This window comes from Panthera onca, chromosome F2 (genome assembly GCF_046562875.1).
Source record: "Panthera onca isolate mPanOnc1 chromosome F2, mPanOnc1 haplotype 2, whole genome shotgun sequence".
NCBI lineage: Eukaryota > Metazoa > Chordata > Mammalia > Carnivora > Felidae > Panthera > Panthera onca.
Window position 1 is genome coordinate 45,369,315 of NC_138356.1, and position 15,070 is coordinate 45,384,384.

The 15,070-nt window shown below is 38.3% G+C and overlaps 1 protein-coding gene across 17 annotated transcripts in view; it reads left to right on the plus strand.

Moving 5' to 3' along the window:
• The first annotated feature begins 4,262 nt into the window (after positions 1-4,262).
• Positions 4,263-15,070, plus strand: part of VPS13B (vacuolar protein sorting 13 homolog B) — an 803,192-nt gene continuing 792,384 nt past the window's right edge. For 4 of the 17 annotated variants that reach the window (XR_013553515.2, XR_013553514.2, XM_078441716.2 and 1 more), the window contains exons 1-2: positions 4,271-4,575; positions 5,009-5,187. Coding sequence is in view for 14 of the 17 variants with exons in the window: in XM_078441716.2 (XP_078297842.2) it covers positions 5,041-5,187 (147 nt within the window). In the remaining 3 variants the exon portion in view is untranslated. Of the gene's footprint in view, positions 4,576-5,008; positions 5,188-15,070 lie in introns of all 17 variants that reach the window. The other 13 variants (XM_078441707.2, XM_078441708.2, XM_078441709.2 and 10 more) reach the window with 9 other exon arrangements.

Genomic DNA, 15,070 nt, shown 5'->3' on the forward strand with positions numbered 1-15,070 from the left:
TCTTAGAAACATATAAACTACCAAAACTGAAACAGGAAGAAATACAAAAGTTGAACAGACTGATAAACAGCAAAGAAATTGGATCAGTAAGAAAAAATCTCCCAACAAACAGAAGTCCAGGGCTAGATTGCTTCCCAGGAGAATTCTACCAAATGTTTTTTCTTCTTAAACTTTTCCAAAAAATAGAAATGGAAGGAAAACTTCCAAATTCATTCAGTGAGGCCAGCATTATTGTGATCCCAAAACCGAGAAAGACTCCACTAAAAAAGACAACTACAGGCCAATATTGCTGATGAACATGGATGCAAAAAATCTCAGCAAAATACTAGCAAATTCAATTCAATAGTACATTAAAAGAATCATTCACCATGGTCAAGTGGGATTTAATCCTGGGCTACAACTGTGGTTCAATATTTGCATATCAATGTGATATACCACATTAATAAAGATAAAGGATAAGAACCATATGATCCCCTCAATAGATACAGAAAAATCATTTAACAAGTACAACATCCCTTCATGATAAAAACCCTTAACAAAGTAAGGACAGAGGAAACATACCTCAACATAATGCAGGCCATATATGAAAAATCCACTTTATTGGGGAAAAAGTGAGAGCTTTTCCTTTACAGTCAGGAACAACAAAGGGATGTCCACTCTCACCACTGTTATTTAACACAGTACTGGATATCCTAGCCTCAGCAACTAGACAACAGAAAGAAATGACACCCAATTGGCAAGGAAGAAGTGAAACTTTCACTATTTGCAGAAGACACACTATATATAGAAAACCCAAAAGACTCCACCAAAAAATTGTTAGAACTGAGACACAGGTATTCAGTCGCAGGATACAAAATCAATGTACAGAAATATGTTGCATTTCTATACACCAATACTGAAGCAGCAGAAAGAGAAATCAAGGAATCAATCCCATTTATGATCACACCAAAAACCATAGGTACCCAGGACTAAACCTAACCAAAGAGGTAAAAGACCTGTACTCTGAAAAGTATAAAACAGTGATGAAAGAAATTGAAGATGACATAATGGAAAAACATTCCATGCTCATGATTGGAACAACAAATATTGTTAAAATGTCTATGCCACCCAAGGTAATCTACACATTTAATACAATCTCTTTGAAAATGCCACCAGAATTTTTCAGAGAGCTTGAACAAACAACCCTAAAATGTGTAAGGTAACACAAAAGATCCCAAATAGCCAAAGCAATCTTGAAAAAGAAAAGCAAAGCTGAAGGCATCACTATTCCTGACTTCAAGTTATATTACCAAGCTGTAGTGATCACGACAGTATGGTATTGGCATAAAAACAGACACATAGATCAGTGGGACAGAAGAGAAAACCCAGAAATTAACCCATAATTATATGTTAAATTAATCTTCAACTAAGCAGGAAAGAATAGCCAATGGAAAAAAGAGTCTTTTCAACAAATGGTGTTGGGAAAACTGGACAGCAACATGCAAAAGAATGAAACTGGACCACTTTCTTACACCATACACAAAAATAAATTCAAAATGGATTAAAGACCTAAATGTAAGACAGGAAAAAATCAAAATCCTAGTGAACACAGGCAGTAACCTCTTTGACATTGGCAGTAGCAACTTCTTACTAGATACATCTCCTGAGCAAGGGAAATAAAAGCAAAAATAAACTATTGAGACTTCATCAAAATAAGCTTCTGCACAGTGAAGAAAACAATCACAAAACTAAAAAGGAACCTTTGGAATGGAAGAAGATATTCACAAATGGCATATCTGATAAAGGGTTAGTATCCAAAATATATAAAGAACTTATCAAACTCAACATCCTTTTGGTTGTTGGTTATTCATAACCAATTAAATAATGGGCAGAAGACATGAATAGACATTTCTCCAAAGAAGACATACAGATGACCAACAGACACATAAAAAGATGCTCAGCATCATTCATCATCAGGGAAATGCAAATCAAAACTATAATGGGCTACCACCTCATCTGTCAGAATGGCTAAAATTAACAGCACAAGAAACAACAGGCGTTGGTGAGGATGTAGAGAAAAAGGAATCCTCTTGCACTGTTGGTGGGAATGCAAACTTGTGCAGCCACTCTGGAAAACAGTACGGAGGTTCCTCAAAAAATTAGAGATAGAACTACTCTCTGATCCAGCTATTGCACTACTGGGTATTTACCCAAAGGATACAAAGATAGTGATTCAAAGGGATAGGTGCATCTTGATGTTTATAGCTGGATTATCAACAATAGCCAAATTGTGGAAAGAGCCCAAATGCCCATCAATAGATGAATGGATAAAGAAGTGGTATATATATACAATGGAATATTATTCAGCCATAGAAAGGAATGAAATCTTGTCATTTGCAATGATTTAGGTGGAGTTAGAAAGTATTATGCTAAGCAAAATAAGGTAGCCAGAGAAAGACAAATGCCATATTATTTCACTCGTGGAATTTAATAAACAAATGAACATGAGTTGGGGTGGGGGAAGAGAGGCAAAGCAATTAACACTCTTAACTACATAGAACAGTTACTGGAGAGGAGGTGGGCAGGGGGATGTGTAAAATAGGTGATGGGTATTAAGGAGAGCACTTGCTGCGATGAGCACTGGGTGTTGTATGGAAGTGATGAATCACTAAATTCTACACCTGAAACTAACATTACACTGTATGTTAACTGGAATTTAAATAAAAATTTGGAGAAAGAAAAAAATTATTTTGACTGGTTAGAAAACAGGGTGCAATGGAACACAGGTTGGAAACCAATACTTTTTTTCTTTTCCTTAAAACCAAACAAAAAAATCAATGACCAAATAATTTTCTCAAGGCAGGAATCTGGCAAATATTATTGGCTCCAAGAGAGAAATGGCATCCTAGAACAAAAATTGTCTAGTACATCATTATTTGTTTATACAGCATGGTAAAAAAATCTAGTTAAGTTTATATTAAATCACTGTTCTTATATATTAAATTGCCACACAAGACTAGGCCCTTTTTCTTTCTCTAGAACTACCAAGACCTGTAGATTCAATTCTAGACCACTAGGGCTTTCATACAATTAGTGGAGCTATTTTTCTATATTAAGATTTTTGAGTCACGGCAGCCTCTTTGCTTTTCAGGTGAAATAGATAACTAACAAATTACTTAATTTACTTTGCTAATCCAGTGGGGTTTAATAAGACCCAGATCACATGGGTTGTTCATCAGGCTTTTTGTGAGGGGACAGTTGCTCTGAATTAGCAATTACCTGCTTCCCCCTCCCCCCCGAAACTTTCATAAACATAAAAAATCTAAATAGCTTGGCATCTTCACTTATGTCTCTTTTCTATTGCCGTTTCTAACACTGGTTCAAGAAATCGTAACTTGAATTCCAGTAAAGAGCTTAAAATTTTTTTAAATACTATGAACTATTTTGTTAAATGCAGCAATATGCGTGGGTATTTTAATCACTTTATAACGCAAGTCTATTTTCAAAATGCAGTAATTTTTTTCTTGAGGTTACCTAGAATAAGTCTGGCCAAAAATCAGGGAGCATGTTCTGTGTAAACCCAGCGTATATTTTTCTGAGTTAGGTGTTTGAGTTTCTCTGTTTTGTTAGTTTGCAAAATACTGGAAGGAGAGGTAGTATTTTATACATTCATTTCGTCCTAACAAAACCAACATAGCCTCTTAAAAGTCTTGAATTCATTTCTTATCAGCTATTTCTTTTCATTTTATCTCTGGGGGTTTTATATCCTTCTTCCTTCAGATATTCCCTCGAGTTTTCGAAAGTCCCACATCAGACTGCAACCCAATACTAGTTCTTCACGATCTTTTTAGCCATTCCTTTCTCGCCCGCATCAGCAGAGTTAGGCATACTCAACCACTGCTTTGCCAAAGAGCGCGAGGGTTTGTCCACACGTTTGGTCAAAATGCATTCCCCTAAATTACACATCCTAATTCCTTTAATTTTCCACTTTTCCTCCAGCAAGTGAACCTCGGATCGAAATTTAAATCTGCCCCCGCCTGCAACACCTCGCCGCTCCTACCTGCGGCCTTCTCGCTATTGCCCTGCCTACTGAACCCAAGTTCCTCTCCCCGGGCCATCCGTTTCCCAAGAAAAACAATAGTCACTTGTGTTTTCGGGGCTTTGGTACCCGCTTTCTTCCTCCTCATCCGACCAGAGGCCCTCCGTACTTCCCCACCCATACGCGACCTCAACCTCCCGCAGCTGCTTTGCCTCGGAGCGCCACTTCCGGATAGCCGGTGTCTCCGCTTTACCGGTCCGCCCACCTCCCCCGCGCATTTCCTAGAGCTTTGTCTTAAAACGCTGGCGGGGTCTGAGCGGGGACCAGGCTAGCCCAACACGAGAGGTCTCCCAAGAAGACGCGCCGAGTGGCTGCTGCAGCCCGGGAGCTCCGGCCCCGCTGCGGAGTCGAGTGGTGGTGGTGGCGGGACAATTTGTTTTGAGCACCGAAGGGGCAACACCCGGAAGTGGCTCCGTACCGGAGCTGCGCCGCCGCCGGGGGCGGGTGCCGGGTGCCGGGTACCGGGAGGTGTAAGGGACGCCACAGTACTTTTTGGCGTAAGTGTCGGCGGAGGGTGCGGTACGGCCCCGGGGCGGGAGCCGGCCTGGTTCCCCTCCGAGTTCTACGGTGGTAGATCCGGCTGGGTTCCTGGAGGCGAGGGCCTCGTGGGGCGGCTGGGCTGGTGAGGGTTTGTGGCGGCCAAAGGGGATCCCGCTCGCTTCATTCTCCCACCTCAGGGGATTCGCTGTCTTCGGTTCAACCCTATTCCTCCCACCCTTCGCCAGGCGAGTTGAGGGCAGTTGTAGTAGTGAGGAAGTCGCAGTTGGAGGAGAGAGTCCACTCGTTTTTTTCGGCTTCAGGGAGGAGGCGAGCGGCTGCTTTGGTGGGGACTGTTGCTTTTCGGCCTTTTCAACCCCTCCTGAGAAATGCTTTTTCTTTGGCTGCACCACCGACTCAGTTACTTTTCATGTTTGCCTTTACCCCCTTCAGCTTCTGACTTTGACTCCTCTGCACCTTAAAAGATGCTGGAGTCCTATGTGACTCCAATTTTAATGAGCTATGTGAATCGCTACATCAAGAATTTAAAGCCGTCAGATCTACAGCTTTCACTATGGGGTGGAGACGTGGTTCTCAGCAAGCTCGAGTTAAAGTTGGATGTGCTGGAACAGGTAAGCTGTGTAGCTGTCATTACCTGGCAACATTTACAGCTTGTTTAGGAATTCTCCTGCACTTCGGCTTTATGCTTTAAAAGCTTAAATTTTCTGTTAAAGTATTCTGGGTTACCCTGAAACTACAGACCTTCTTTTACGGAAGTTTTTTTTTTTTCTTTTTTTTTTTTCATGGTTTGTTACTAGTGATGGTTTGTTAGAATTGGATTCCCAAAGGTGCCTCAACAAATAGGAAAACAGTTTCATTGTGCTTGTCGGAATTGTTCAGTCTGCTTACTTAGTTCTCAAACATTACCGGACAGGCTAATATACATTGCTAAGATTGTGAATGAAGCTGGAAAATATTACATTGCCATTCTCTTTTGGGGAATGGAAGGGTCTGAAAGATAGCAAGAAAGTGCTGCCTCTTAAGTAGGAAAGATGACATTATCTGTGGCATCTTCAGAGAATTGAGTAAACCCAAATTGAGAATGCCAGCAAAATTAAAAACTTTCTTACTCTTTAGGCTTTTTTTCTGTTAGCTTGAGGTTGGTCTGATGTAAATGAACTGTAATTTAAAATTTCATGTATTAATTCATTGAGTTCATTTATTACTAACATGCCAGGCAACTCTCTTAGGCCCGGAGATACAAAAATTATCTGTGGAAACTCAGAAGAGCCAGACCAACCGCTTTGTAGGAGATAAGGGAAGTCTCTTTTTTTTTTTTTTTTTTTTTTTTTTAAAGCGTTAGTAAGGGATTTTATTTTATTTTTTAAATTAAAAAGTAAAAATATCAATAAATATTAGAAATTCAAATCATATGCAAAAGCTATTAAGTAAAAAAAATGAAAGTCTTTCTACTCCCACTATCTAGGGCTGTCCACTATTAATATTTTTATTTGGGTGTTTCCAGACATTTTCCTATGCACGTATCAATGCAGGTATCATCATGCATAGGAGATAAGGGAAGTCTTAATCTGATGGTGAAAGTTAATTTTATATTCCACTCTTCCTGTATTATTGAGTAATCTAGAGTTATCACTAAGAAATAATACTCTTGGTTCCTTCCCTTTCTCTCCAAGTTTATCTTAATATCTTCATTTTTTAAAAGCACAAGTCCTAAGTATATAGCTCAGTTTTTATGTATGTATACACCTGTGTAACTGCTATCTCAATCAAGAAATAGAATATTCCCTGGGCACCTGGGTAGCTCAGTCAATTGAGCGTGGGACTCTTGATTTCGGCTCTCGTGGTCTCGTTGTAGGATCGAGCCTCCCCTACCATCTGGCTGGAGCACTGAGCCTGCTTGCGATTCTTTCTCTGCTCTTTCCCTGCTCATGTGCGCTCCCTTTTCCTCAAAATAAACATTAAAAAAAAAGATACAGAATATTTCCTGCTCCCTTTTGCAAATCGGTAGCCCTATCCCTAAAACGGGTGACTATTATTCTGACATATATACACAGAGAAATTTACCTGTTCTTGAACCTTAATGAATTGGAATCACATGTGTGTGGCTGTTTTTGTTTGACCTTATGGCTAAGGTCAACCCATGCTGTTGCAGGAGCTGTAGTTCTTTGTATTGCCTTGTAGTATTCCATTGGCTAAAGATTCACAATTTATTTTTCCATTGATGTACATTGGGATGCTTTCTACTTTTGGCTATTATGAAGAAAGCTCTTGTGAACATTCTTGTACATGTGTTTTGGTGGAAAATTTCCCTTAGGTGTATACTTAGGGTGTGTGTATGTGTGTATATATTGAACTTTGACGGATACTGCCAAATAGTTTTCCAAAGTGGTTTTATTAATTTACATTCTCACCAACAGTGTATGAGAGGTCCATTTACTTTGAATGTTTGCTATTACTTCGTATGTTATTTTAATTTTAGCCTTTCTGGTGGGTGTGTAGTGGTATATCAGTTTAAATTTGCATGTCCTGGGACACCTGGGTGGCCCTGTTGGTTAAGTGTCTGACTTGGGCTCAGGTCATAATCTCACTGTTAGTGCGTTTGAGCCCCACATCAGGCTCTGTGCTAATAGCTCAGAGCCTGGAGCCTGCTTTAGATTCTGTGTCTCCCTTCCTCTCCACCACTACCCTGCTTGCACGTGCTTTCTCCTTCTCTCTCTCAAAAATAAATAAACATTAAAAAAATTAAAAAGAAAATTGCATTTCCCTAATGACTAATGATGTTGAGCACATTTTCATATGCTGCTTATGGCTATTTGGATATACTTCTTTGTAAAGCCTTTATTCTTTCGCCTTTTTAAAAAATTGGGTATTCTTTTTTTTTTTTTTTTTTAATTGACGTGTAGTGGTTCTCTACATATTTTGGAAATGAGTCCTTTGCCAAGTATGTTTTGCAGTATCTTCTCCCAGTCTGTGGCTGGTCTTTTTAGTCTCTTAAAGTTATCTTTGGGTGAATAGAAGCTCATAATTTCATTGAGGTCTAAGTTTTCAGTCTTTTCTTTTGTGTTTAAGAAATATTTGCTGGGGCACCTGGGTGGCTCAGTCGGTTGAGCGGCCGACTTCGGCTCAGGTCATGATCTCGCGGTCCGTGAGTTCGAGCCCCACGTCGGGCTCTGTGCTGACAGCTCAGGGCCTGGAGCCTGTTTCGGATTCTGTGTCTCCCTCTCTCTGACCCTTCCCTGTTCATACTCTGTCTCTCCCTGTCTCAAAAATAAATAAAACGTTAAAAAAAAAATAAAAAAAAAAAAAGAAATATTTGCTTATTCCAGGAACATGAAGATATTCTCTTGTTTTCTTTGTGTTTTTTCTTTTGTGTGTGTGTGTGGGGGGGGGGGGTATTTTTATTTGAATCACCCCGTGCTCATCATGATGAGTGCAGTCCTTAATCCCCATCACCTATTTCACCCATCCCCTCCCCCTCCTCTGGTAACAATTACTTTATTCTCAATAGTTAAGAGTCTGTTAATTGGTTTGCGTCTCTTTTCCTTCTGTGCTTTTTGTTTCTTAAATTCCATATATCAGTGAAATCATATAGTATGTGTCTTTCTCTGACTTATTTTAATTAGCATGATATACTCTAGCTTCATCCATGTCATTGCAAATGGCAAGATTTCATTCTTTTGATGGCTGAGTAATATTCCATTGTGTGTATACACACACACATTGCTTCTTTATCCATTCATCTATTTACAGACATTTGGTCTCTTTCCATAATTTGGTTATTGTTGATAATGCTGCTATAGCTATCAGGATGCCTGTATCCCTTTCCCTGATGAGTGATGCTGAGCATCTTTTCATGTGCCTGTTGTCCATCTGTACGTATTCTTTGGAGAAATGTCTATTCATGTCTTCTGCCCATTATTTAATTGGATTATTTATGTTTTGGGTGTTGAGTTTGATAAGTTCTTTATATATTTTGGATGCTAACCTTTTATTGGATGTCATTTGCAATCTTTTCCCCTTCTGTAGGTTGCCTTTTAGTTTTGTTGATTGTTTCCTTCACTGTGCAGAAACTTTTTATTTTGATGAAGTTCCAATAGTTGATTTGTACTTTAGTTCCCTTGCTTCCGGAGACTTATCTAGAAAGAAATTGCTATGGCTAAGTCAAAGAAGTTACTGTTGCATTCTCTTCCAGGATTTTTATGTTTTCAAGTCTCACATTTAGGTCTTTAATCCATTTCGAATTTATTTTTGTGTATGGTATAAGTAAGTGGTCCAGTTTCATTGTTTTTGCATATTGCTTTTTGTTTTCTTTTAGAAGCTTTATTTTCTTTGATTTATCCAAATTAATTTTTCTATAAGTGTGAAGTAGAGGTTAAGATGTACCTTTTTTCTTTGATAATCAGTTGATTCACACCACTTGTTGAACCATTCTTTTTCTATTGAAGTCTTAGTTGCAAATCAGGTTGTCAAATGTATGTGGATTTATTTCTGAACTCTGTATCTGCTCTGTAGCCCATTAGTCTATTCTTGTGTCACTACCATACTGACTTTTACAGTACATTTTGGTATCTCATAGTGTAATTTGTGTAACTGTTCTTTTTTCCTTGTCATAACTGTTGTAAGTCCTTTGCATTTCCATATATGTTTTAATTTCAAATTGTAAATTTTAGAATTAATTTTCCTCCAAAGGGGAAACCCACTGACATTTTTGTTGCGATTACATCAAATCAGATTACTCTGGGAGGAATTAACCTTAACACATATTGTGTTGACATAGTGAGTTTTTAAATCCATGTGCAGAACATTACTTTGTGTATTTTTAGGTCTTCAATTTTTCTCAACAATGATTTGAAGTTTTCTGAGAAGCATTGCACATATATCATTAACGACGTACCACCTTCTACCTGTCAGAATGGCTAAAATTGATAACTCAGGAAGCAACAGATGTTGGCAAGGATGTAGAGCTAGGAACACTTTTGTGCTGTTGGTGGGAATGCAAACTGGTGCAGTCACTCTGGAAAACAGTATGGAGGTTTCTCAAAAAATTAAAAATAGAACTATCTTATGACCCAGCAATAAAAACTAGGTATTTATTCCAAAGGATACAAAAATGCTGATTTGAAGGGGCACATGCACCCCAGTGTTTATAGAAGCACTATCAGCAATAGGCAAATTACGGAAAGAGTCCAAATGTCCATTGACTGAATGGATAAAGGAGATGTGTTATATACACACACACACACACACACACACACATACACACATACATACATATATACATATAATGGAATGTTACTCAGTGATCGAAAAGAATGAAATCTTACCACTTGCAAGAACATGGATGGAAGTAGAGTGTATTATGCTAAGTGAAACAAGTCAGTCAGAGAAAGATAAATAGCATATGATTTCATACATATGTGGAATTCAAGAAACAGACGAACATAGGGGAAAGGAAGGAAAAATAAGATAAACAGAGAGGGAGGCAAACCATAAGAGACTTAAAAACAGAGCACAAACTGAGGCTTGCTTGGGGATGTGGGTTGGGGGAATGGGCTAAATGGGCGATTGGCATTAAGGAGGGCATGTTGGGATGACCACTGGGTGTTATATGTGAGTGATGAATCATTAACTTCTGCTGCTGAAATCATTATTACACTGTATGTTAACTTAGATTTAAATAAAAATTAAAAAATTATTTTCTAAGTATGTTATCAGTACTCAGAAATACAATTGTTTTAGTATATTCACCTTCCATTCATTGGCCTTTCTGACTTGTCTAACAGTTTTTGGTCTTTTCTTTTGGATTGCCTATGTACACAGTCATGCCATTTGCAAATAGTGACAGTTTTACATCTTTCTTTCCAGTGCTTGTACCTTTTATTTCTTTATTGCACTGTGGGGTAGAAAATTAACATTCTTCTTTGTTCCCAACTACAGCAGGAAAGTGCTCAGTATTTTACCATTGAGCATGTTACTAGCTATAAATACTCTTAAACGTAAATACTTTTTGTTCTTCCTTTTTACAAGTTTTTTAAAATCATGAATGGATTTGAATTTTATCTAATACTACATTTAGTGTAATTGAGATTACATTTTAGTACGTTTTCTTTTATTCTGTTAATGTGGTGAATTACATTGAGTTTTAATTTTTTTATTTTTATTTTTTTAGTGTTTTTTTTTTTTTTTTTTTTTTTTAAAGAGAGTGCAAGCACGAGCGCGGGAGGGGCAGAGAGAGAGGGAGATGCAGAATTGGAAGCAGGCTCCAGGCTCTTAGCTGTCCGCACAGAGCCCGATGCAGTGCTCAAACCCATGAACTGTGAGATCATGACCTGAGCTAAAGTCAGATGCTTACCCGACTAGGTGCCCCACATTGAATTTTTATATGGAGTTTGCATTCCTTGTATAAAACCCATACTTACTATATATTAACCTTTTTATATGTGGTTGGCATTGATTTGCTAAATTCTGTTTAGTTTTTTTAATGTTTGTTTATTTTATTTTTTTAATGTTTATTTTATTTTTTTTTAACATGAAATTTATTGTCAAATTGGTTTCCATACAACACCCAGTGCTCATCCCAAAAGGTACCCTCCTCAATACCCATCACCCACCCTCCTCTCCGTCCCACCCCGCACCAACCCTCAGTTTGTTCTCAGTTTTTAAGAGTCTCTGTGCTTCGGCTCATTCCCTCTCTAACCTCTTTTTTTTCTTCCCCTCCCCCATAGACTTCTGTTAAGTTTCTCACGATCCACGTAAGAGTGAAAACGTAAGGTATCTGTCTTTCTCTGTATGACTTATTTCACTTAACAATAGCCAGTTCCATCCACGTTGCTACAAAGGGCCATATTTCATTCTTTCTTATTGCCATGTGGTATTCCATTGTGTATATAAACCATAATTTCTTTACCCATTCGTCAGTTGATGGACATTTAGGCTCTTTCCATAATTTGGCTATTGTTGAAAGTGCTGCTATAAACGTTGGGGTACAAGTGCTCCTATGCATCAGCACTCCTGTGTCCCTTGGGTAAATTCCTAGCAGTGCTATTGCTGGGTCATAAGGTAGGTCTATTTTTAATTTTTTGAGGCAACTCCACACTGTTTTCCAGAGTGGCTGCACCAGTTTGCATTCCCACCAACAGTGCAAGAGGGTTCCCGTTTCTCCACATCCTCTCCAGCATCTGTAATCTCCTGATTTGTTCATTTTAGCCACTCTGACTGGCGTGAGGTGATAGCTGAGTGTGGTTTTGATTTGTATCTCCCTGATGAGGAGCAACGTAGAGCATCTTTTCATTTGCCTGTTGGACATCTGGATGTCTTCTTTAGAGAAGTGTCTATTCATGTTTTCTGCCCATTTCTTCACTGGATTATTTGATTTTTGGGTGTGGAGTTTGGAGATCTTTTTATAGATTTTGGATACTAGCCCTTTGATAGGTCATTTGCAAATATCTTTTCTCATTCCGTCGGTTGCCTTTTAGTTTTGTTGATTGTTTCCTTTGCAGTGCAGAAGCTTTTAATCTTCATGAGGTCCCAATAGTTCATTTTTGCTTTTAATTCCCTTGCCTTTGGGGATGTGTCAAGTAAGAAATTGCTGCGGCTGAGGTCAGAGAGGTCTTTTCCTGCTTTCTCCTCTAGGGTTTTGATGGTTTCCTGTATCACATTCAGGTCCTTTATCCATTTTGAGTTTAGTTTTGTGAATGGTGTAAGAAAGTGATCGTTTCATTCTTCTGCGTGTTGCTGTCCAACTCTCCCAGCACCATTTATTAAAGAGACTGTCTTTTTTTTCCATTGGATATTCTTTCCTGCTTTGTCAAAGATCAGTTGGCCATACATTTGTGGGTCTAGTTCTGGGGTTTCTGTTCTATTCCATTGGTCTATGTATCTGTTTTTGTGCCAATACCATGCTGTCTTGATGATTACAGCTTTGTAGTAGAGGCTAAAGTCTGGGATTGTGATGCCTCCTGCTTTGGTCTTCAAAATTACTTTTGCTATTCGGGGTCTTTTGTGGTTCCATACAAATTTTAGGATTGCTTGTTCTAGCTTTGAGAAGAATGCTGGTGCAATTTTGATTGGGATTGCATTGAATGTGTAGATTGCTTTGGGTAGTATTGACATTTTAACAAAATTTTATTCTTCTAATCCATGAGCATGGAATGTTTTTCTGTTTCTTTATATCTTCTTCAGTTTCCTTCATAAGCTTTCTATAGTTTGCAGCATACAGATCTTTTACATCTTTGGTTGGGTTTATTCCTAGGTATTTTATGCTTCTTGGTGCAGTTGTGAATGGCATCAGTTTCTTTGTCTTTCTGTTGCCTCATTACTAGTGTATGAGAACGCAACTGATTTCTGTACGTTGATTTTCTGTCCTGCGACTTTGCTGAATTCATGTATGAGTTCTAGCAGACTTGTGGTGGAGTCTATCGGATTTTCCACGTGTAATATCATGTCATCTGCAAAAAGCGAAAGCTTGACTTCATCTTTGCCAATTTTGATGCCTTTGATTTCCTTTTGTTATCTGATTGCTGATGCTAGAACTTCCAACACTATGTTAAACAACAGCGGTGAGAGTGGACATCCCTGTCGTGTTCCTGATCTCGGGGAAAGCTCTCAGTTTTTCCCCATTGAGGATGATGTTAGCTGTGGGCTTTTCATAAATGGCTTTTATGATGTTTAAGTATGTTCCTTCTATCCCGACTTTGTCGAGGGTTTTTATTAAGAAAGGATGCTGAATTTTGTCAAATGCTTTTTCTGCATCGATTGACAGGATCCTATGGTTCTTATCTTTTCTTTTATTAATGTGATGTATGAGATTGATTTGCAAATGTTGAACCAGCCCTGCAGCCCAGGAATGAATCCCACTTGATCATGGTGAATAATTCTTTTTATATGCTGTTGAATTCGATTTGCTCAATAGTATCTTATTGAGAATTTTTGCATCCATATTCATCAGGGATATTGGCCTGTAGTTCTCTTTTTTTACTGGGTCTCTGTCTGGTTTAGGAATGAAAGTAATGCTGGCTTCATAGAATGAGTCTGGAATGAATAGAATTCTAAACTTCATAGAATGAGTTTTCCTTCCCTTTCTATTTTTGGAACAGCTTGAGAAGGATAGGTATTATTTAAATGTGTGGTAGAATTCCCCAGGGAAGCCATCCGGTCCTGGACTCTTATTTGTTGGGAGATTTTTGATAACTGATTCAATTTCTTTGCTGGTTGTGGGTCTGTTCAAGCTTTCTATTTCTTCTTGTTTGAGTTTTGGGAGTGTGTGGGTGTTTAGGAATTTGTCCATTTCTTCCAGGTTTTCCAGTTTGTTGGCATATAATTTTTCATAGTATTCCCTGATAAGTTCTTGTATTTCTGAGGGATTGGTTGTAATAATTCCATTTTCATTCATGATTTTATCTGTTTGGGTCCTCTCCCTTCTTGAGAGCCTGGCTAGGTTTATCAATTCTGTTTATTTTTTCAAAAAGCAACTCTTGGTTTCATTGATCTGCTCTACAGTTTTTTTTAGATTCTATATTGTTTACTTCTCCGATCTTTATTATTTCTCTTCCTCTGCTGGGTTTGGGGTGTCTTTGCTATTCTGCTTCTGTTTCCTTTAGGTGTGCTGTTAGATTTTGTATTTCAGAGTTTTCTTGTTTCTTGAGATAGGCCTGGATTGTAATGTATTTTCCTCTCGGGACTGCCTTTGCTGCATCCCAAAGTGTTTGGATTGTATTTTCATTTTCACTTGTTTCCATATATTTCTTGATTTCTTCTCTAATTGCCTGGTTGACCCATTCATTCTTTAGTAGGGTGTTCTTTAACCTCCATGCTTTTGGACATTTTCCAGACTTTTTCTTGTGGTTGATTTCAAGCTTCCATAGCATTGTGGTCTGAAAGTGTACATGGTATGATCTCAATTCTTGTATACTTATGAAGGGCTGTTTTGTGACCCAGTATGTGATCTATCTTGGAGAATGTTCCATGTGCACTCGAGAAGAAAGTACATTCTGTTGCTTTGGGATGCAGAGTTCTTAATATATCTGCCAAGTCCATCTGATCCAATGTATCATTCAGGGCCCTTGTTTCTTTATTGATCCTGTGTGTAGATGATCTATCCATTGTTGTAAGTGGAGTGTTAAAGTCCCCTGCAGTTACCACATTCTTATCAATAAGGTTGCTTATGTTTGTGATTAATTGTTTTATATATTTGGGGGCTCCCGTATTTGGCACATAGACATTTATAATTGTTGTTCTTCCTGATGGATAGACCCTGTAATTATTATATAATGCCCTTCTTCATCTCTTGTTACAACCTTTAATTTAAAGTGTAGTTTGTCTGATATAAGTATGGCTACTCCAGCTTTCTTTTGACTTCCAGTGGCATGATAGATCTTCATCCCCTCACTTTGAATCTGAAGGTGTCCTCAGGTCTAAAATGAGTCTCTTGTAGACAGGAAATAGATGGGTCTTGTTTTTTTATCCATTCTGATATCCTGTGTCTTTTGGTTGGAG